The sequence below is a fragment of the Cololabis saira genome, chromosome 24 (genome assembly GCF_033807715.1).
Source record: "Cololabis saira isolate AMF1-May2022 chromosome 24, fColSai1.1, whole genome shotgun sequence".
Taxonomy (NCBI): Eukaryota; Metazoa; Chordata; class Actinopteri; order Beloniformes; family Belonidae; genus Cololabis; species Cololabis saira.
The window spans coordinates 16,824,659-16,846,061 of record NC_084610.1 but is presented as its reverse complement, the minus strand read 5'-3'; the positions used below and the strand labels follow the sequence as shown (position 1 = coordinate 16,846,061).

Genomic DNA, 21,403 nt, shown 5'->3' with positions numbered 1-21,403 from the left:
TTGTAATATTCTGAGAATAAAGTTGTAATATTACGAGAATAAAGTCGTAATATTATGAGAATAAAGTTGTAATATTATGAAAATGAAGTTGTAATATTATGAGAATAAAGTTGTAATATTATGAGAATGAAGTTGTAATATTATGAGAATAAAGTTGTAAAATTACGAGAATAAAGTCATAATGTTGCGAGAATAAAGTCGTAATATCACGAGAATAAAGTCGTAATATTACGAGAATAAAATCGTAATATTACGAGAATAAAGTCGTAATATTATGAGAATAAAGTCGTAATTCATGAGGACTCTAACAGGAAGAGCTTCTTCTCCCTGTGTTAAAATGAGGAATATTGAGCATCTTGTGAAGTTATATTTTGGTATCAGTTTCACAAATAAGGAAATACTTAATCTTTTGGCACATCAGCATCGAATTATTATCATTATAAGGACTTTAAAACGATTGTGCAAACGACTGCGTCTATTTCGAGGAAGGAACCACACAGACTTGGAAGAAATTGCGTCTTTTGTGGAAGAGGAAAATCACAACAAAACCTCTTTGAATGGCAGCAGATGTAACCACCGCTAGCCCTGCAGTCGACCACTACTATACTATACTATACTATACTATACTATACTATACCAGACAGCTCCTCTTCCACAAAAGACATATGTGCTCTTCCTGTTAGAGTTCTCATAAATTACGACTTTATTCTCGTAATTTAACGACTTTATTCTCTTAATAGTACGACTTTATTCTCACAATATTATGACTTTATTCTCGTAATTTCCAAATTTTTTTTTGTCTTAGTTTGGCCCTAATACTACGTCATATATTACATCGTATTTGTCTGATAGAACCTTTTCTGTGATGATTGGGGACTCCTGCTCCTCTAGTACCTCTCTGGTCCCGCAAGGTTCTATTCTTGGTCCAATTCTTTTCTCTCTATACATGTTACCACTTGGATCTATTATAGCCAGGCACAACCTATCATTTCACTGTTACGCCGATGATCTGCAAATCTATCTGCCATTGAAGCCCAGAGATACCGATGCACATCCTTCCCTGCTTGCATGTATTGCTGAAATCAAGCAGTGGTCGGCCCAGAACTTCCTGCACTTAAACCAGGACAAGACAGAGAGCATTGTGTTTGGGGAAACTGTGACGACTAGCTTTGGGGCCTTGTCCTCTTCTTTCAGTCCTTATGTCAGAAATCTGGGTGTGATTTTTGATAGTTTTTTCAAATTTGACAGACAAGTTGATGATGTCGTTAGGACAAGTTTTTATCAGTTACGCCTCCTAGCCAAAGTGAAATCTTTTTTCCCACAGCCCCTGCGCTCCCCTGCAACTTACGCACCATCTGTGACCTTAAAACCTATATATTTTGAATGGCTTTTAATACCCAGTAGTGTGGTGACTAGAAATGGGCGATATATTTTACCGTTCATGATATACCGCCAAAAAAATTCTGCACGGTAAGAATTTGTCATCTCATGGTAAAAACGATAAATTCCTGTTGATGACGTTTTTGTGTAACGGAAGGAAGGAAAGAAGGAAGGAAGGAAGGAAGGAAGGAAGGAAGGAAGGAAGGAAGGAAGGAAGGAAGGAAGGAAGGAAGGAAAGGAAATGAGCCAGAAAAGAAAGAAAGAAAGAAAGAAAGAAGGAAAAGAAATGAGCCAGAAAAGAAAGAAAGAAAGAAAGAAAGAAGGAAAAGAAATGAGCCAGAAAAGAAAGAAAGAAAGAAAGAAAGAAGGAAAGGAAATGAGCCAGAAAAGAAAGAAAGAAAGAAAGAAAGAAGGAAAGGAAATGAGCCAGAAAAGAAAGAAAGAAAGAAAGAAAGAAAGAAAGAAAGAAAGAAAGAAAGAAAGAAAGAAAGAAAGAAAGAAAGAAAGAAAGAAAGAAAGAAAGAAAGAAAGAAAGAAAGAAAGAAAGAAAGAAAGAAAGAAAGAAAGAAAGAGAATAAATTCCCTTTGATGACGTTTTTGTGTAACAAACATGGCGGAAGACGGAGTCATTACATTACATTCCAGTTTTGCAGTACAGGTGGACTCATTTAATTGGTTTTTATTAATTCAATTTAATTGGTGTAGTTTAGTAGTATTTAGTAATTCTTTTAGAGCAGTGTTTTGGGGGCTCCAAAGACTGAATGTGGTGATAGATTTATATTTAAAAAGGTGGAGTTGAATTGGTATTTTTTTTATCGTCATTTTTATCGTTATCGGGATAAATGCCAGAAATTATCGTGATACATTTTTTAGTCCATACCGCCCATCCCTAGTGGTGACACTTTTTACTCTTTTTCTTTTATTCTAGTTATTTTTTTACTCTGTCTCATGATTGTATGTTGTATTTCTGCATGTTTTATTCTGTAAAGCACTTTGGCTCACCTAGAGGTGGCGCTAAAGGGCTATATAAATAAAGTACATTTACATTTACATTACATTTACATTCCCTTTCATCACCTGCAGCGCTGAAGCTCCAGGAGCTGACGGGAGGAGCCCTCCCCTCCTTCCTCATGATGGCTCCCAGAAATGTGATTATTAACAGAAAAACACGAGGATCCTCCCACATCCAAGCCTTCACGCCGCTCTGCCCCTCCGTGCCTTCGGGACGTGCCGAGCGGCCAATTAAAGCAGCATCCTGGGCAGCTTCACAAGGTGGCTCTGAGGATTGGGATGGGAGGCTGCTGATGAACCCTGCCCCATGCTAATGCGCGCTAACGCGGCCGCAGCCAGTGAATAATTCACGCGGGGCAGGGATCGGAGCATGAACAGAATAATTCATGGGGGAAGAGGAAGGTCTCGCTCCGCTGCGCTCGTGCTGTTAGACGCAATTCACAAGAGAGGACTAATGTGCTGAACTGGAGTTTTGTAAGACACTTTAAAAACTAGCTTCTGTAAAAACAGTCCCGTCACTGTCAGGGGGGGGATGTGGGGGGTTTGTGAAGGAATGATTGGCCTGGTTCTGGCTAGCGATGGGAATTGATACCATTTTTACGATTCCAATTCCATTTTCGATTCTGCTTAACGATTCGGTTCTTTATCGATTCTCATTTGGGGAAAAAAGGACAACAATGAGGCAAATGGTGCTAATATGAAAGGCAGTGTTCGTTAGTTAATTAGTTACCTGCAGTATTATTATCCAATGACATGCTAACGTTGCTGCTGTTGCTGGGTTGAGAATTACTGACGTTGGCCCGGAGCGGATTGAAAACGCAACATTCATTGATAGTTATTGCATGTTGGTAGTAGGGATGGGCGGTATGGACTAAAAAATTTATCACGATAATTTCTGGCATTTATCCCGATAACGATAAAAATGACGATACAAAAAATACCAATTCAACTCCACCTTTGTAACTATAAATCTATCACCACATTCAGTCTTTGGAGCCCCCAAAATACTGCTCTAAAAGATACTAAATACTACTAAACTACACTTATTAAATTGAATTAATAAAAACCAATTAAATGAGTTACACCTGTACTGCAAAACTGTAATGACTCAGATCCGCCATGTTTGTTACACAAAAACGTATCAACGGGACTTTATCCTTTTTTCTTTCTTTCTTTCTTTCTTTCTTTCCTTCCTTCCTTCCTTCCTTCCTTCCTTCCTTCCTTCCTTCCTTCCTTCCTTCCTTCCTTCCTTCCTTCCTTCCTTCCTTCCTTCCTTCCTTCCTTCCTTCCTTCCTTCCTTCCTTCCTTCCTTCCTTCCTTCCTTCCTTCCTTCCTTTCTTTCTTTCTTTCAGGCTAATTTCTATCTTTCTTTCTTTCTTTTCTGGCTCATCTCCTTCCTTCCTTCCTTCCTTCCTTCCTTCCTTCCTTCCTTCCTTCCTTCCTTCCTTCCTTCCTTCCTTCCTTCCTTCCTTCCTTCCTTCCTTCCTTCCTTCCTTCCTTCCTTCCTTCCTTCCTTCCTTCCTTCCTTCAGTTTTACACAAAAACATCATCAACGGGAATTTATCGTTTTTACCGCGAGATGACAAATTCTTACCGTGGGGAATTTTTTTTACGGTTTATCGTGAACGGTAAAATATCACCCATTCCTAGTTGGTAGTATTTCCTCCCTTTGACGAAATATTGACTTGGCAAGTATTGCAAGTTGTCTTGTTGTCGCCTTAACTGAAATGTAACCAGACTGTCAAGCGTTTGATCACCTGGGCGCCATGTTTACTATTGACTGCTGACTTATGCAACGTTATGCAAACGATTCCAAGGAATTGAAACACTGGGAACTGGTTCTGAACAAGAACCGGTTCTCGATTCCCATCGCTAGTTCTGTGTAAGGCTGGACCCAAATACTTCATATCTGGACATTAGCTCATTAAGTGAACATCCCTTTTTTTTTTTATGAATTAATTAATTAGTTCAAACAAAGCTCTGAATATTCCTCGTAAGCATCTGCCGGGGTATCCAAGCCAGCTGTGGTTCTATGACATCACAGACCCAGACTGGAGTAAAACGATCAGCTTCTCCATCTTTTCCTGCATCCAACTTCACATCACGCTGCCTTTGCTGCACCTCCGAAATCTGTAAGGCCTATTTCCAAAGAGTGGAGCTAAGTGTCTGACTCCACCCCCAAAAAACAACCGCTAACGGAGCTTTTCAACCATGTTGTAAGTAGAGATTTGATTAGCCCATCGGTGCACCGAATCAGCATTTCAAATCTTTAAAAATCAACGTAAAATCGTACCCTGCACATGGCTTTGAAGATAAACCAGCCTTTGTGGTATCAGCTTCAGTAGACATCAAATCTCATCAAAACACGGTGGCTTTGAAAAGGATTTACAAGTCTGAACAAAACAAGCTCTCCTGAAACGGTGCTGCAGCCAGTGGACAGAAAACCGCATGCCTGACAAGAAATATTGGTTCATTGAGGATGAAAATGTCATTTAGTAGTTTAGTTATAACCTCCAACAGGATGTAATGTCTTTGATCTGTATTCATTTCAGCACTTGAGGTCTTAAATGTGTATTGAAAACGGTTTAAAGGAATCTGCATCTGAGGGGGGAAAAACCAAAAGCAACAAGAAGAACAAATAGCTTGTAAAAGAGCTTGTCAGGCATCATAAACTGGCTGAGAGCCATTTGGATGCGGCGCAGCTGAGTGCTCCAGCTGCTTTGAGCTCTGGGCGTTTCCACCCTTCCACCAACAACATTACTGTGTGTAAATGTGTGGTTAGTGCCGAGGAAGAGGGGAAGCTGCTGGAGACGGAGACGGCAGGCTGAAGGGTCCCCGAGCAGCTGCTGCAGGATCACGGTGAAGGATGGTGGAACTCAGGAGACGAGTGACGAGACAGTCGGCATAAATGCTATTGATTTATCAGCCGTCTCTGCAGCCGTCTGCTCTGACAGTTAAAAGGAGGTGAAAAAAAAGGGGGAGACAAATGCAGCAGAAGAAAAAAAAAATAGGAGCAAGTCAAGTTAGTGCACTTAGTGAAGCGTGAGTACACTTGAGGGACAATAGTGATTCACTAGTGTTACACTGGGGCAGCTGCTGCGAGGACGACGTCCTCCTGTGACATGCAGAGTCCTGGTGCATCTACCGGGGATTCACGTGAACACAAGCAGGAACAGGGCTAGGGATCCATTCAAATGTCAAGAATCGATTCGATTCCGATTCTTAAGATTCAGAATCGATTATCCGATTCCGATATTGATTTGGGTTAGTATTATTAAAACTGTTTTTTGAGCTGTTGCATGAATTATATGACCGTAGTTATGCAACATATTAATACTAGTATTATATTGAGATTCAACAGCAAGTATTGGCAGCTAATGATGCTGTAAGGACCAATCAGCTCCCAGAATGCTGATAGAACTGCTTTCAGAAACATCGTGGGGCAGAATTATCAAACAGATCCAGGGAGGAAACAGAGGCTGTATGAAATCTGTTTTACTTTTTCCCATTTTTGAGAATTTGGTTTTTAGCATTTTATGCAAATGTAACCCCAAGACAGTACAGGACTGTCTCAGAAAATTAGAATATTGTGATAAAGTTCTTTATTTTCTGTAATGCAATTAAAAAAACAAAAATGTCATACATTCTGGATTCATTACAAATCAACTGAAATATTGCAAGCCTTTTATTATTTTAATATTGCTGATTATGGCTTACAGTTTAAGATTAAGATTCCCAGAATATTCTAATTTTTTGAGATAGGATATTTGAGTTTTTTTAAGCTATAAGCCATGATCAGCAATATTAAAATAATAAAAGGCTTGCAATATTTCAGTTGATTTGTAATTAATCTAGAATGTATGACATTTTTGCATTACAGAAAATAAATGACTTTATCACAATATTCTAATTTTCAGACAGTCCTGTATATAAAGTAAAGAAATATAGACAATTTATGCAATTATAACTGAAAACTTTAATGTTTTCATACTTTTAAACATATTTAAAAGGCAAAAACATGGCACTAGTTCTTCTTGTGTCCAACAAAACATTCCTTTTTTGGGCATAAACCAAAAAAATACCAAAAGTTGTTATGTAATGATGAAAAAAAAAATATCGATCTTTAGACATACGAATCGATTTTCAGGATTTAACATGAGAATCGATTTAGAATCGGAAAATCGATCTTTTCAACACAGGCCTAGTTGGGAAGGTGCGTTAGTTACTTACTGTCAAAAAGGTAGGCTTTCAGTTTAATCCTAAAGATGTCTTTAAGATTCAGCGTCAGTGCGAGGAGACACATGAGAGCAGAGAGTCAACGGTTTGGAAACGTTCCCCCCGACAGCTCAAACGCACCTCAGCAGGCACTGAGACGGATATCACATGTTGCAGCACATTTCCTACAAATCACCGGTGCTTGATATCACTGTCAACAACTTCTCCCACTCTGCCACACGTGCAGATCCACTTTCTTCTTCCGAGGCAACCACTTAACCACTCACCTGAAGAGACCTGACAGCCACTCGGGAGAGGCAATTCAGTGCAGGGAAACAAGCTACATGTAACATGCTAAAGTATTTATATGAGCCGCTGTGTGAGGAGAAACATACTACAAGCACTTGGATGAATTTCAGCAGCAGGTCTTGGTGTATTTTTGACGTCCTGTCACTTTAAGACACCATGACGGGGCGTTGAGTGATCCTGAAGAATAAACATTTCCTGTTCAAACTACTGACACTGTCACTCAGGGAAGAAAAATAAACAAAAGCTAAGTAAAAAAAATGCAAGTTTTGTATGGAGCCAAATCAAGGCCAAAAGTTTTGCTAATTTGAAAATAAAATTTGAACCTGAAAATTCTTTTTTACAGTTTAAATTTTTCTTTTTTCAGTATCAGATCTTTTTTTCAGTTTCAGAACTTTTTATTTCAGTTTCAAATCTTTTTTTCAGTTTCAGATCTTTTTTTTTTTCAGTTTCACTTATTTTTTTTCCAGTTTCAGATCTTTTTTTTCAGTTTCAAATTTTTTTTTCAGTTTCAGACTTTTGGCCCCGATCTGGCGTGGGGGGCGTGGCATCAACTGAGAGGGGCGTGGCATCATGGGAGTTATCAGTAGAAGTATGATTCAAAACTGTATATACACTATATTCACGTGATTGGCAGTGGAAAAAACTGATATTAGTGACACATTTCTGTTTAAAAAGCTGTTTTAGTCTGAAACTGAAAAAAAGATGTGAAACTGAAAAAAAAAGATGTGAAACTGAAAAAAAGATTTGAAACTGAAATAAAAAGTTCTGAAACTGAAAAAAAGATCTGATACTGAAAAAAAAATCTGATACTGAAAAAAAAAAAATTGAAACTGTAAAAAAGAATTTTCAGGCTCAAATTTTATTTTCAAATTAGCAAAACATTTGGCCTTGATTTGGCTCCATAGTTTTGACGGTGGAGATTTTTTAAAATGTATTATTTACATAAATTTTGCACTGGTTCTCGAGAGAATGAAAATAAATGTCCAACTAGAGGCGAAAAATGTCCAAAAATGAAGATGTCTAAACAAGAAAACCTCAAATAATCAGGTCTTTACCAAGAACAATGGTAAATATGACATTTTACACCGTCATCTATATTTAACACAAACTACTAACAAAAACCAAGTGCGATCCTTGATTCAGTAACTTGTAGAACAGCTCTGAAGTAATACCGTTGCTTTGTGTGGCATGTTATCGTTCCCCACATCTTCGTGGAGGAATGTGGCTGACTCTTTACGACGCGGCTTCAGCTCACGGAGATTTACGAGCTTTCATTTCAAACTCTCCTCAGGTCCTTCACAACGCTCCAGACATGCTGCAGTGCTGAACCCTGGTCGCTGTTATGACACCCGGTTGGTGTGTTGGGATCTGTTCGGTTGTACCATTTCCATTTCAGCCCGATTCTAACAGACATCCGACTCTAAACTCCAACCATGTTTAACATATAGAACATTTACAATTAAAGCCTTTCTCTAAGACACGTCACACCCCTGGAAAGTCTGATAAGATCATCTGGAAGAGCGTTGAGGCCGTCAGGATTTTAGATTGGGTCGTTAGAAGGGAAGAACCGGGACAATATCTTCTAATAAGATATAACTCTAGTCAGCTTTAGTTCCCCAGGAAGCAGGAGGGTGGACTTTGTATTTCACAAACTGCTTCTGCATTTGAAAAATTCCTTTTTTTGAATATTGACACAATGTAATTCGCTGTATTTAGTTGATTGTTGCATAAGATACTAAGATACTGAGATACTAAGATAGTATCTTACTATCTTAGTATCTCACTAAGATAGTAAAATACTAAGATACTAAGATACTAAGATAGTAAGATACTAAGATACTAAGATACTAAGATACTAAGATAGTAAGATACTAAGATAGTAAGATACTAAGATACTAAGATACTAAGATAGTAAGATACTAAGATAGTAAGATAGTAAGATACTATGATACTAAGATAGTAAGATACTGAGATACTAAGATAGTATCTTACTATCTTAGTATCTCACTAAGATAGTAAAATACTAAGATACTAAGATACTAAGATACTAAGATACTAAGATAGTAAGATAGTAAGATACTAAGATAGTAAGATAGTGAGACACTAAGATACTAAGATAGTAAGATAGTGAGACACTAAGATACTAAGATAGTAAGATAGTGAGACACTAAGATACTAAGATAGTAAGATAGTAAGATACTAAGATACTAAGATAGTAAGATAGTAAGATACTAAGATACTAAGATAGTAAGATAGTAAGATAGTAAGATAGTAAGATAGTAAGATACTAAGATAGTAAGATAGTAAGATACTAAGATAGTAAGATAGTGAGACACTAAGATACTAAGATAGTAAGATAGTAAGATACTAAGATACTAAGATAGTAAGATAGTAAGATAGTAAGATAGTAAGATAGTAAGATACTAAGATAGTAAGATAGTAAGATACTAAGATAGTAAGATAGTGAGACACTAAGATACTAAGATAGTAAGATAGTAAGATACTAAGATACTAAGATAGTAAGATAGTAAGATACTAAGATAGTAAGATAGTAAGATACTAAGATAGTAAGATAGTAAGATACTAAGATAGTAAGATAGTAAGATACTAAGATAGTAAGATAGTAAGATACTAAGATAGTAAGATAGTGAGACACTAAGATACTAAGATAGTAAGATAGTAAGATACTAAGATACTAAGATAGTAAGATACTAAGATAGTAAGATAGTAAGATACTAAGATAGTAAGATAGTAAGATACTAAGATAGTAAGATAGTAAGATAGTAAGATAGTAAGATACTGTACTAAGATAGTAAGATACTAAGATCAGTCCCTCCAGAAATTTGGAGTGTTGTGATCACAATAATGAACACAAATTCAGCCAAAGTCTGCAATACAGGGTTGCATTTATGGCAACATCTCAGCTTAGTCGGCACTCATAGACACTATTAGCAAACTGCAACGTTATATTTATAAACAGAACAAAAGGAGAGCAGGAGGAGCTGGAGCAGAGCCACTTGTGCTGGCTCCATCCATCCGGTCAGCAAGTGCACTATTACGCTGTCATCTGCCAAAAAAAACCAGCCAAGGAAGTGCAAAACTACTACAAACAAGTGTTGCACGAAAGTGGAACTTAATTATTCTCCACGTGGTGGAACACAAACTTCTGGATGTCAACTTTTCTACAGCAAAACGTTTAAAAACTAGTTTTTATTTTAACATGCACTAACAAACGTTTCATATGCAGCTTATGTTTACACATTTGAGAGTTAAAATTATACATTAAAATTGAGAAAAATTTAAATTGTCTTGCTTGAAATCTTTGTGAAAAGTTGCAACAAAATAGCAAAAATCACAAAACCACTGCGAGATCCTGGAAGGACGGATTAAGAGGTGATGAAAGATCTGTTTTTAAACGTCCTGGTGAATGTGACCTCAGACGTGATAGAGGATTTTTAAATGTTCCAATTAACTCAATATTGTGATAAAAGTTAATCATTTTATTTTAATTTAATAAAAACTGTTGTAGCTAAAAGTAAATGTGTCATAATGAAGCGTGATCAATGGAAATCAGTGGAATTATCAGGGATGTTATTAAGTATCACATTTTATCTGAATGAAATGAAGCAGAAATAGTTTTGGAAAACAGTGATGTACTTTGCTTTACACATTTAAACAACCAAATCATTCAATAACCTAGCAAACTACGGAAGAGTATTAGGGCCATGCAGGAGAAACAATATTTGAGAGGGAGATTTTTTTTTATTGTGCACTCCGAGAAAAAAGTTGAAATGTCGAGAAAAAAGTCAAAATGTTGAGATTAATGTTGAAATACAATTTTAAGAATAAAGTCGAAATTTCACCTTTTTTCTCAACATTTCAACTTTATGTCGACTTTTTTCTCAATATTTTGACGTTTTTCTCTTTTTTCTCGAAGTGCATAATGAAAAAAAAATCTTCCTCTAAAATATTATTTTTATTTTTCTCCTGCCTGGCCCTAATACTCTTCCGTAAGCAAACAACGGCCACATTCAGCAAGAAGAACTTTTCTTGAAGACATCGCTTCATCCTTGGTTTGTCCCACTCACCCTCAGCGGGGGCTGCTGGGAACTCACCATCCACGTTGTAGACCTTGAGGCCGGCCAGGTGCTTGGCGGCGCGGGACTTGGAGGCCGAGAGCAGCGCCGGGTTGTGGACCGGGAAGTCGCTGTAGTAATGCTCTATGATGGCCAGAGCCGCCCGCTGAATGCTGCAGAGGAAGAGGAAAATTAGTTAGTTAGTTAGTTTTGGCCCTTTCGCACTAGTACCGCCTCAGCTCGCTTCTACCCGGCACGCCCCCGTCTTGCGCTTTTGCACTAGGGGCTGAAGCGGGTAGAGCCGCTCCAAGCAGATACTTTTTCTGTAACCATTCTGGCGAGGTTCTAACCGGGCTGAGCCGGGACTATTTCTGACGTCACCACATTACCGTAGGCTACGCGGCTACGCAGGAGTCTCTCCGTAGCCTACGACATAGCCTGACGTGCACCTCCCAAAAAATGTACGAGGGGAGGCGTCGAGGCGACGCGGACCCAACGCAGACCGAGAGGGCTGTGATTGGTTCGCTTGGTAGCAACGCATTTCCAGTTCCGATTCGTGAAGCAGTCGTGAACTTTCAGCGCTCTTTTCTTCATGTGTGTGATTTTGGTTTAACGCAGAGCCTTAATTCAGGCTTAAGCTTATGACGCCTACCCTTTTCACAAAAAAAAATGTTTGCTTTTAAAAACTAGTGCATTTAGGATTTAGAGAATGAAATAAAATACATAAATAAATCCATATGAGAAGTTGCCCGAGTATAAACAAAATAACTGTATACAAACATACAGCATATTCCACGTCATTACTAAATATCATTCCATACAGTATATATATAAGCACATACATACACACACACACACACACACGCATACTGTATATACACACACACACACACACACACACACACACACACACACACACATATATACATATACATATATATATATATATATATATATATATATATATATATATATATATATATATATATATATATATATATGGGTCAATGACGTGACGTCTATATTTTCTGAAAAAATGATTTTTTTTTCAATTCAAAAAAGGTTTTAATGGATAAAAAAATACCATATATATGACCTACCTGTCCCACATATGGACTCACTTGAATTTTACAAAAAAATACTAGTTATTTGGGATTTTGTTGTTGTTTTAAGCGTCAAAATGTCATGTGGTGCGACCGTCCGACCATGCCTCTTGTTTTGAAAACCTTTTTTGAAATCACTCTAAATGTTTTTAAATCAATCTTCTGCCCTATCTGGCGTGATTTCCCAAATGTCTTGTAGTGTGTAAGATTTATACACATTTATATTTATATTTCCATCATAATATACAAACAAAGTTTGACTGATGACGTCCATTTTATGAAATATCATGTGACGCGACCATTAAAATAACCATTTTTGTATAATACTGAAAACTTGTAAAAAAAAGATGTCAAGATGTTAAGGAAATTAATTCATTTTAATATGAATCATGGTTGCACCACATGACTTTCTTTAAGGCTAGTGCCAATTCATCTTGACAAAAATCACTTAATTTAAACGTTTTATAGGAATTTATGTGTACACAACATTCTTAATGTTTGAACTACTGCAATAGATATTCTTTTTTTTATTATTTTAAAATTGACCTGTTGAAAATCCTTATTCGTCATTGACCCATATATATATACATACACACACACATACATACACACATGTCCATAGCTACGTGCCTATGTGAATTATACCTTTGTTTTATATGTATTAATCATTTTGTATTTATAGGTGCTTTTGAATTGTAATAACGTGCTACACATTTTCACTTCTGTATCTCAGCTGTTCCACAGATTAACTCCTGTCACTGAGATGCAGCGTTAATCACAGGACTGGGGGAGACGTCTCGTGAGAAAAAGTCAACACTTTCTACTTTCATCCCTGCAAAGTCTACAAAAGAGCAGCCGACAGCCGGGAGAAGGCAAACGCTGAGATATTCTTCTTTTCCTGAGAATAAGAAAAAGAAACCTTTTCCTCGTATTTCTGCAGGATGACAAGCAACGTGAAGCAGGAAGGAGGTGAAGCTTTGATGGAGGAAGGGAGAAGCACCTGAAAGCGTCTCCTTGATGGATCTAAATGGGCATATTTATAGGTATGATTTGATGTTTGGGCTGCTGCATTTCCGAGCGACTCGGCGAGGAGACGTGAGGAGGAAGCTGAAGGAGGAAGGACAGGCGGAGATGAAAGGCAGGAGCTGACTGGGCTGAGAGCAGCTGCTGCTCATGTCACGTCTTGTCTCCCATCAAACCTTTTAAACCCACTGTACACAAGTTTTCACAAGTTACACACCATAAATCACTGCCTCTTTTATAAAACACTACGTCTGTGCCTTTACTCCGTGTCCTTCACACAATCAAACTTTGACTGCTTCCTGTGCATAGAAAGTATTTGGAACATTTCCTGTAAACCAGCTCGGCACGGCTGCGGCGACTAGACGCTGTATTTGGGGGAACGGTGAGTCTCAGAGTCGGATGAAGGACCTGTTTCACAGAGGAGGTTCAGTAAAGTTAAAATGCTACCTCAGATCTGACAAACCGTGAGATGAGAAAAAAGATGACAGGCTAACCCTGCAGAAGAGGACGTACGGAAGAGTATTAGGGCCAGGCAGGATAAAAATAAAAATAATATTTTAGAGGAGGAAGATTATTTTTTCATTATGCACATCGAGAAAAAAGTCGAAATGTTGAGAAAAAAGTCGAAATGTCGAGATTAATGTTGAAATGAAATTTCGTGAATAAAGTCAAAATTTCGTGAATAAAGTTGAAATGTTGAGAAAAAAGGCGAAATTTCAACTTTATTCACGAAATTTCGACCTTATTCTTGAAATTGTATTTCAACATTATTCTCCACATTTTGACTTTTTTCTCGAAGTGCACAATAAAAAAAATCTAATATCAAAATATCAGAAAAGTCGAAATGTCGAGAAAAAAGACGAAATGTTGAGAAAAAGTCGAAATGTTGAGAAAAAAGTCGAAATTTTCGAGAAAAAAGACGAAATGTTGAGAAAAAAAAGTCGAAATGTCGAGATTTCATGATCCAACTCTGAGGTGCAGATGTCTTTTCAATGACTTTTCAGCAGCGCCGAGACAAACTAAAAAAATTAAAAAGTGTCGCCGCTTGAAGCTTCTTTCACTCTCATTTTTTAATTTGGTATCGAACACAAGCCACGGACCCAGCAGCACATCTATCATCTCCTCCAGGTTCTACATCTTTAGTGGTGTTGTCTTCTTCATTTAGATCACACAATCAAATACGTTACAGCAGGTTCACTCCAACCTCCTACTTCTGCTCCAGGTGCTGGATTGTTATGGAAAAGAAACCAGGCCGAGTTGAGATGAGCAGAGCCGAGTAGGTGCTGGTGGAAAAGCACCATAAACGGCGGTGCAGCAACGTGTGAAGCTGGAGACGTTTGAGTAGGAACCTGATGCAGAACATTTACAAGACTGAGACTAAACGGAAGAACAGCAGTGACAGCAGGAGAAATTAAATATTCCATCTGGGTATGTATGGATCTGATGCTCAGGACAGGTGTTTCCTTTCTTATAGAAGAAAGTAGATTTAGTCACGACCCAACTGGAGTTTTGACTTCAAACCTCCAAATACGAGTGTGGGAAATTATTGTTTTTCCATCCCATGCCCCTTGGGTGACGGCAGAGCCGGCGCTGCCCGATGCTAACGGACATGTTTCACCACGGAACTGCTCAACGGGCCTCTTTTCATTTTCACATCCGTCTCCCTGGATGTGCGAGTGCTTCTCGTATCCAAGAGGAACTTTATCCTCATGAAACGCTGCAGCATGTGCTTCCTGTTAGAGTCAGAGAGGAGAACGGTCCAACTCCAGACTAGGGATGGGAATCGAGAACCGGTTCTTGTTCAGAACCGGTTCCCAGTGTTTCAATTCCTTGGAATCGTTTGCATATTTTTCAAACGATTTCCTTTTCGATTCCAGTGAGCGTAACGTGCGTAAGCCAGCAGTCGATAGTAAATATGGCGCCCAAACGATACAAAAGCTCGAAGGTCTGGTTACATTTCAGTAAAAAAGATGACAACAGGCTAATTTGCAATATTTGCTAAGTGAATATTTCGTCAAAGGGAGGAAATGCTACAAACATGCAAAAATGATCAAGGAATGCTGTGTTTTTCCAGCAGCATCAGCAACGTTAGCATGTCCTTGGCTTATAATACTGCAGGTAACTAATAACTAGTGAACACTCCCTATCATTTTAGCAGCATTTGCCTCATTGGTTGTTCTTTTTTTCCAAATGGGAAGCGATAAGTGAATTGTTTTTTTTTTTGTGATCAAATGTTTTTATTTATATTTCTTTTTTTTTAATTATAAACGGTGGCATCCACAATGATTTCAAACAAACATTATACACATATTTTCACCCCCTTCAAAACCCACCCCTCGGACCTAAGCATTCGATGAAAACAATTAATAATTAATAATAAGGAAAAAAAAAAGATAATAAAAAACAAATAAAATAAAACAAAGACAAAACATAATAATATCAAAAACTGGACAAGGATAGCTGCAACAAGGTAGTCTATATCCATTTTAAATACGGTACATCTTTCAAGTTTGGCTTTAATTTGATCTACTGCCATATACCGAATATAAAATATTTTGTTGCTTTGCATTATGGATTGCGGCTGTAGATACTTCCAGATAGATAATATTAAGAAAAGTCAAATACCAATGGGAGATGTTAAGCGTGTGATGGTTTCCATCTTACTGCAATTATCTTTTTTGCTGCTGTTAGGCCAGCAAGCAAAATTCATTTTTGACATAGTGAAGCATTAATTGTGGATAAATTATTTAAAATAAGTGTGAGTTGAGGGTTTACCCCCCCCCCCCCCCCCCCCCGATAAGGGAATTGTTAAAGAACCAAATCGGTAAGCAGAATCGTAAATGGAATTGGAATCGTAAAAATCGTATTCCCATCTCTACTTCTTACTCCCTGAAGGGGCTCCTGGACACGTCCTCTCCTCTTCTCTTCAGCTCCCGCCTCTGAACCAACTACACGTTCAACAAGGGCTCGGCTGCTGAATCAGTAGAAACTATCCGTCCAGCCGGAGCTCTAACCTCATCGGTTTTACTGCCTTGCCATCTGGTGACGGTCACATGGATGAACTCTGGCTGGAACATCGGACGCTATCGCCTTTACAGGACAGATGTTCCAGCTGCTTTACAGACTGGAAACAGGCCTGAGTCTGTGTGTTTATGTTGACCCCTGGGATGAGGGGGGGGGTTCAAATAGGAAAACACTCTTGGATACACATATTTTAAGGATTAACGGCGAGGACTTGCTCTGAGCTGGCGCTGGTGCGTTCAACAGACGATCATTAATCCCCGCGCCGCTGCCGGGTCATGTTGTGACAAACGTAATCAGATCAGGGTGGAGCATGTTGTGGTTCTGCACTTCTATCAAAATGGACAAAAATACTTATTTATAGGGCCAGGGATCGATTAAAATGTCAAGAATCGTCTCGATTCCGATTCTTAAGATTCAGAATCGATTATCACGCTTTGATTTGATCCAATTCGATTCCGATATTGATTTGGGTTGGTGTTATTAAAACAGTTTTTTCAGCTGTTGCATGAATTATATGACTGTAGTTATGCAACATATTCATAGTAGTATTATATTGAGATTCAACAGCAAGTATTGGCAGCTAATGATGCTGTAAGGACCAATCAGCTCCCAGAATGCTGATAGAACTGGTTTCAGAAACATCGTGGGTCAGAATTATCAAACAGATCCAGGGCAGCAAACAGAAAGTATGAAATCTGTTTCATTATTTCCCATTTATGAGAATTTGGTTTTTAGCATTTTATGCAAATGTAACCCCAAGATGGTATATAAAGCAAAGAAATATAGACAATTTATGCAATTATAACTGAAAACTTTAATGTTTTCATACCTTTAAACATATTTAAAGGCAAAAACATGGCACTACTTATTCTCGTGTCCAACAAAACATTCTCTTTTTTGGGCATAAACAAAAAAATACCAAAAGTTGTAATGTAATGATGGAAAAAAAAGATTAAAAAAAAAAAATCAATCTTTAGACTTACGAATCAATTTTTAGGAATTAATATGAGAATCGATTTATAATCGGAAAATCGATCTTTTCAACACAGGCCTACTTATTTATATCGTTTATTGACTGAAAAAGCATCTGACTATGATGACGAAAGAGAAATCACTTACAAGTAGGGATGGGAATTGATTTTTACGATTCCAATTCCATTTTCGATTCTGCTTAAGGATTCGGTTCTTTATCAATTCCCTTATCGCTTCTCATTTGGAAAAAAAACCACAACGATGAAGCAAATGGGACTAATGTAACAGGAAGTGTTCCTTAGTTAATTAGTTACCTGCAGTATTATTAGCTAAGGACATGCTAACGTTGCTGCTGGGTTGAGAATTACTGAAGTTAGTCCGGAGCGGATTGAAAACGCGACATTTATTGATTGTTATTCCATGCTGTTTGCGCAAATGTTTTAGCATGTATTTTTCCCTTCGACGATATAACCACTTGGCAAGTATTGCAAGTTGCCATGTTGTCCTCTTTTATACTGAAATGTAACCAGACTTTTGAGCATTTGTATCGCTTGGGCGCCATGTTTACTGTTGACTGCTGGCTTACGCACGTTGCTTAGCTTTTGTCTCAGTCATTAGTATCTGGGTTCAGTTACTTTATCCAGAACCAAGTGTTTAATGAGTATCTTCAATAAATACATGAGAAATTATAATTATGTCGATTACCTATTATTGTAACTTCTAGTATATAATCATCAGATCACGTTTTATAGCAGAAATCCCTTGAACGCCAAAGGTCCACTTTCCTACAGAGTTAATGGGCTCACATGATTTCAGGAAGAGAGTATCACTTACATGTTAACATAACAGACCGTATTAATGATTCAGCAATGCCAGGAGAGCAAAGTGAGATCATCTTCAGGAAGCCAGATGCAGGGAGGCACGGAAGAGTATTAGGGCCATGCAGGAGAAAAAATATTTGAGAGGGGAAGATTTTTTTTTATTGTGCACTTCGAAAAAAAGTCGAAATGTCGAGATTAATGTTGAAATACAATTTCAAGAATAAAGTCGAAATTTCGACTTTTTTCTCAACATTTCAACTTTATTCACAAAATTTTGACTTTATTCTTGAAATTGTATTTCAACATTAATCTCAACATATTCGACTTTTTTCTCGACATTTCAACTTTTTTCTCAACATTTCGACTTTTTTCTCGAAGTGCATAATGAAAAAAAAATCTACCTCCTCTAAAATATTATTTTTATTTTTCTCCTGCCTGGCCCTAATACTCTTCCGTAGGGAGGATCATTGTTAATGGTCACTTGAAAAAGGTCTGCGTCAGACCTTCACCCTTCCTAACGTACATCAATTATTAAGCTGAGCAAACAAGACACTTTACAGGCTCGGCAGCGGCATGAATGCAACTTAAACAAGGAAATATATGCCTTTCTGTTGGAGCCCTATTGGCTGCTAATGACCCCTCCTGTGACGCGGCTGGAAACTCCCCCGAATGAAGGGGCTTCAACGCCCACCGCTCTGCTAACAAGATTCCTAGGCCAGAAGGAATCTTTCCCATATTCATCTTCTCTGGTCAACAGGGGGCAACAAGCCTCCCTCTGGCCCCAGAGTGGCAGCAAAGGCGAGGCAGACGGAGACAAGCTATCTGGCCCCGGGGCCCCGACATGAGCATGAGGCCGTGGACGGATGCCAGAAACACAAGAACGCTGCACAAAAAAATAAAAAAATAAATAAATAAATAAATAGATAAAGATAAAAAATTAAAATAAATATAAAAAATATATAAAAAAATAAATATGAAAAATATAAAAATAAATATATGATATATTAAAATATATATTATATATTATATATAAAAAATGCATATATATATGCCTCAGGTTTTAACCAACATGGTATTAACCATTAATATATATGCAGACAAAGTAAAAAAAAAAAGAAAAAAAAAGGAAACACAAAAATGTGGGCAGTCTCAGAGGGGACGGATAAAAGACAGGCCGAGAGGGCAACACACACACGCTGGCGTCTGCGTCCGGCTGCACGTATCTGCTGCATGGGTGCGTGTCGGCTGACCAGATGCTGGGCTGCAGTCTGCTGGGAGCGCTAATTAGCTGCCTGTTTACAGTCACAGACGGACAACAGAGCGCGGCGGCGCGCCGCCGGCACGCCAGGGCCCGCTGCGGCCCACGCCGGGCCAGGCGGGGCTGGCTATCACAGCTCAGGGAAGGACAACAACCTGGAGGCGGCCGGCGAGCTCGCCAAGCGCACCATTACACACATATGCTTGTCTGACATGTTTATACCCAAGCAGAACCAATGAGCAATCTACGGAAGAGTATTAGGGCCAGGCAGGAGAAAAATAAAAATAATATTTAGAGGAGCAAGATTTTTCTTCCATTATGCACTCGAAATTTCGAGATTAATGTTGAAGTACACTTTTGAGAAAAAAGTCAAAATGTTGAGAAAAAAGTCAAAATTTCGTGAATAAGGTTGAAATGTTGAGAAAAAAGGCGAAATTTCGACCTTTATTCTTGAAATTGTATTTCAACATTAATCTCGACTTTTTTCTCGAAGTGCAATAAATAAAAAAAAGTCTTCCCCTCTCAAATATTTTTCTCCTGCATGGCCCTAATACTCTTCCGTAGCAATCAGCCTGGAACAGATGCAGCTTCAGCCGGCATCTAAAACAGGCTGCTTTTATGTATTAGAAATCATTTCTATCAAAGTAGGAGCATATTTAACTGCACATATAGTTTCCTTTACTTGACTGTAATCACATAAGCCATGCTGTGTTTCCCAGACTCATCTTAATGTCTCTCAGAACTGGAGCTGCTGTATTTGGGTAAAATCCTCCAGATTCTTAGAGGAGAAGGGGACGTTCTTCCATTCTATCTGGAAATGCAAAAAAGTTCAACAATTCTGGTGGGAGATTAAACGAGCTTTAGAGACTATACTAGGTAAAAAATTTGTTCTTGACCCTAAACTGTTTATCCGAGGTTTATATCCTGATAGACATCATATGTCTAGGAAAATAATCCGTGCCCTGGATTTGGGTTTACTGCTTGCAAAAAGAGTCATAGCTCTCATGGAAGAGAACCAGTAAACCAAAACTCATTGACTGGATTAAGGAAATGTCTACAACTTTACCTATGGAAAAGATTATTACATTATAAGGGGCAAACTATCATTGGCCAAAGTTACATGATGTTTTTTAATTCGGAATTAATTATTCCGAATTAAATAATTCAGAATTAAACAATTTTTCTTCGAGTTTACATGGAAATAGTAGATTTAAAATTGGAATAAACCAGCCACTTACTTAAGTTTGAATGGCCATTTTCATTCAGAATTACATGTTTACATGGTAATTTTTAGTCATTTTAAATCATTTTGAATTAAAGAGGAATTTAATTTCCCATGTAAACGCACTCATTGGAAGGATTTTAAAAACCAAATAAAGATAATTGGATAGTTGGAAAAAGAAAAAAATCCTCCTGATTCATGGTTATAAACACACGCTTTTCCTTTTCCTCCAGTCCCAGATTCAGCTTGGCACTCGTCAACGCTGCCCCCCCGTTAGGTTCTCTCGTCTTGATTCTGCAGACTTCAGTCTCCCGGGTCCTTCCTCTGGGCCGCGCCCTCTTTGTTCTGCGCCCCTCTGAGGACTTTCCCCTCCCTCCTCTTTTCCTCTTCTCTCCCCATCAGCTGCCCCTCCTCTTTTATTTTCCATCTCTACTCCAACCTCCACCATTACCGTCCGTTTCCCCTCAATCTTAATTGTGTCTTGCCGCTTTTAATGTTGATGTAAAGCACTTTGAATGACTTTGTGTTGAATTGTGCTATACAAATAAACTTGCCTTGCCTTGACATCCATCCGTATACAGTCACCTGGGTTTTCTGATGCCTCCTCAATGCTGAGAGATGTGTACTGCTAATCCCTGGCGTCACATACTCAGCAATATCTCTACCTCATGTCATTTGCAAGTTTACGCTGAAGAACGGTGTCCATAAAGACATTGCCCTGTAGCCCTTGCTTCATCTCTGTGGTGCGTTATTCCAGGAGTGTATGCTTACAGCGGGACTGATGAAGGGATATTTATCCTGTTCAGTCGTAGTGTGTGATGTCTGGAAGTGGCCTGCGTAAGGGTTTCAGTGTGCTTTTCCCGACTAGATTGTCACAGAGATGTCAAACCTGGGTAAATCCATGCTAAAGCAGTTGATGAAGCTAATCAAGCTAATCATCGTCTATAACGGAAACGTTTGCACGTGTGTGGCCCCAGTTTGTCATAGGG

At 38.3% G+C, this 21,403-nt stretch overlaps 1 protein-coding gene across 1 annotated transcript in view; it reads right to left on the bottom strand.

Annotated features, from left to right (window-relative positions):
* LOC133424832 (vang-like protein 1) overlaps positions 1-21,403 on the bottom strand; it is a 74,114-nt gene that overhangs the window by 4,844 nt on the left and 47,867 nt on the right. The window contains 1 exon segment of the mRNA XM_061715364.1: positions 11,004-11,164. Coding sequence (XP_061571348.1) covers positions 11,004-11,164 — 161 coding nt within the window.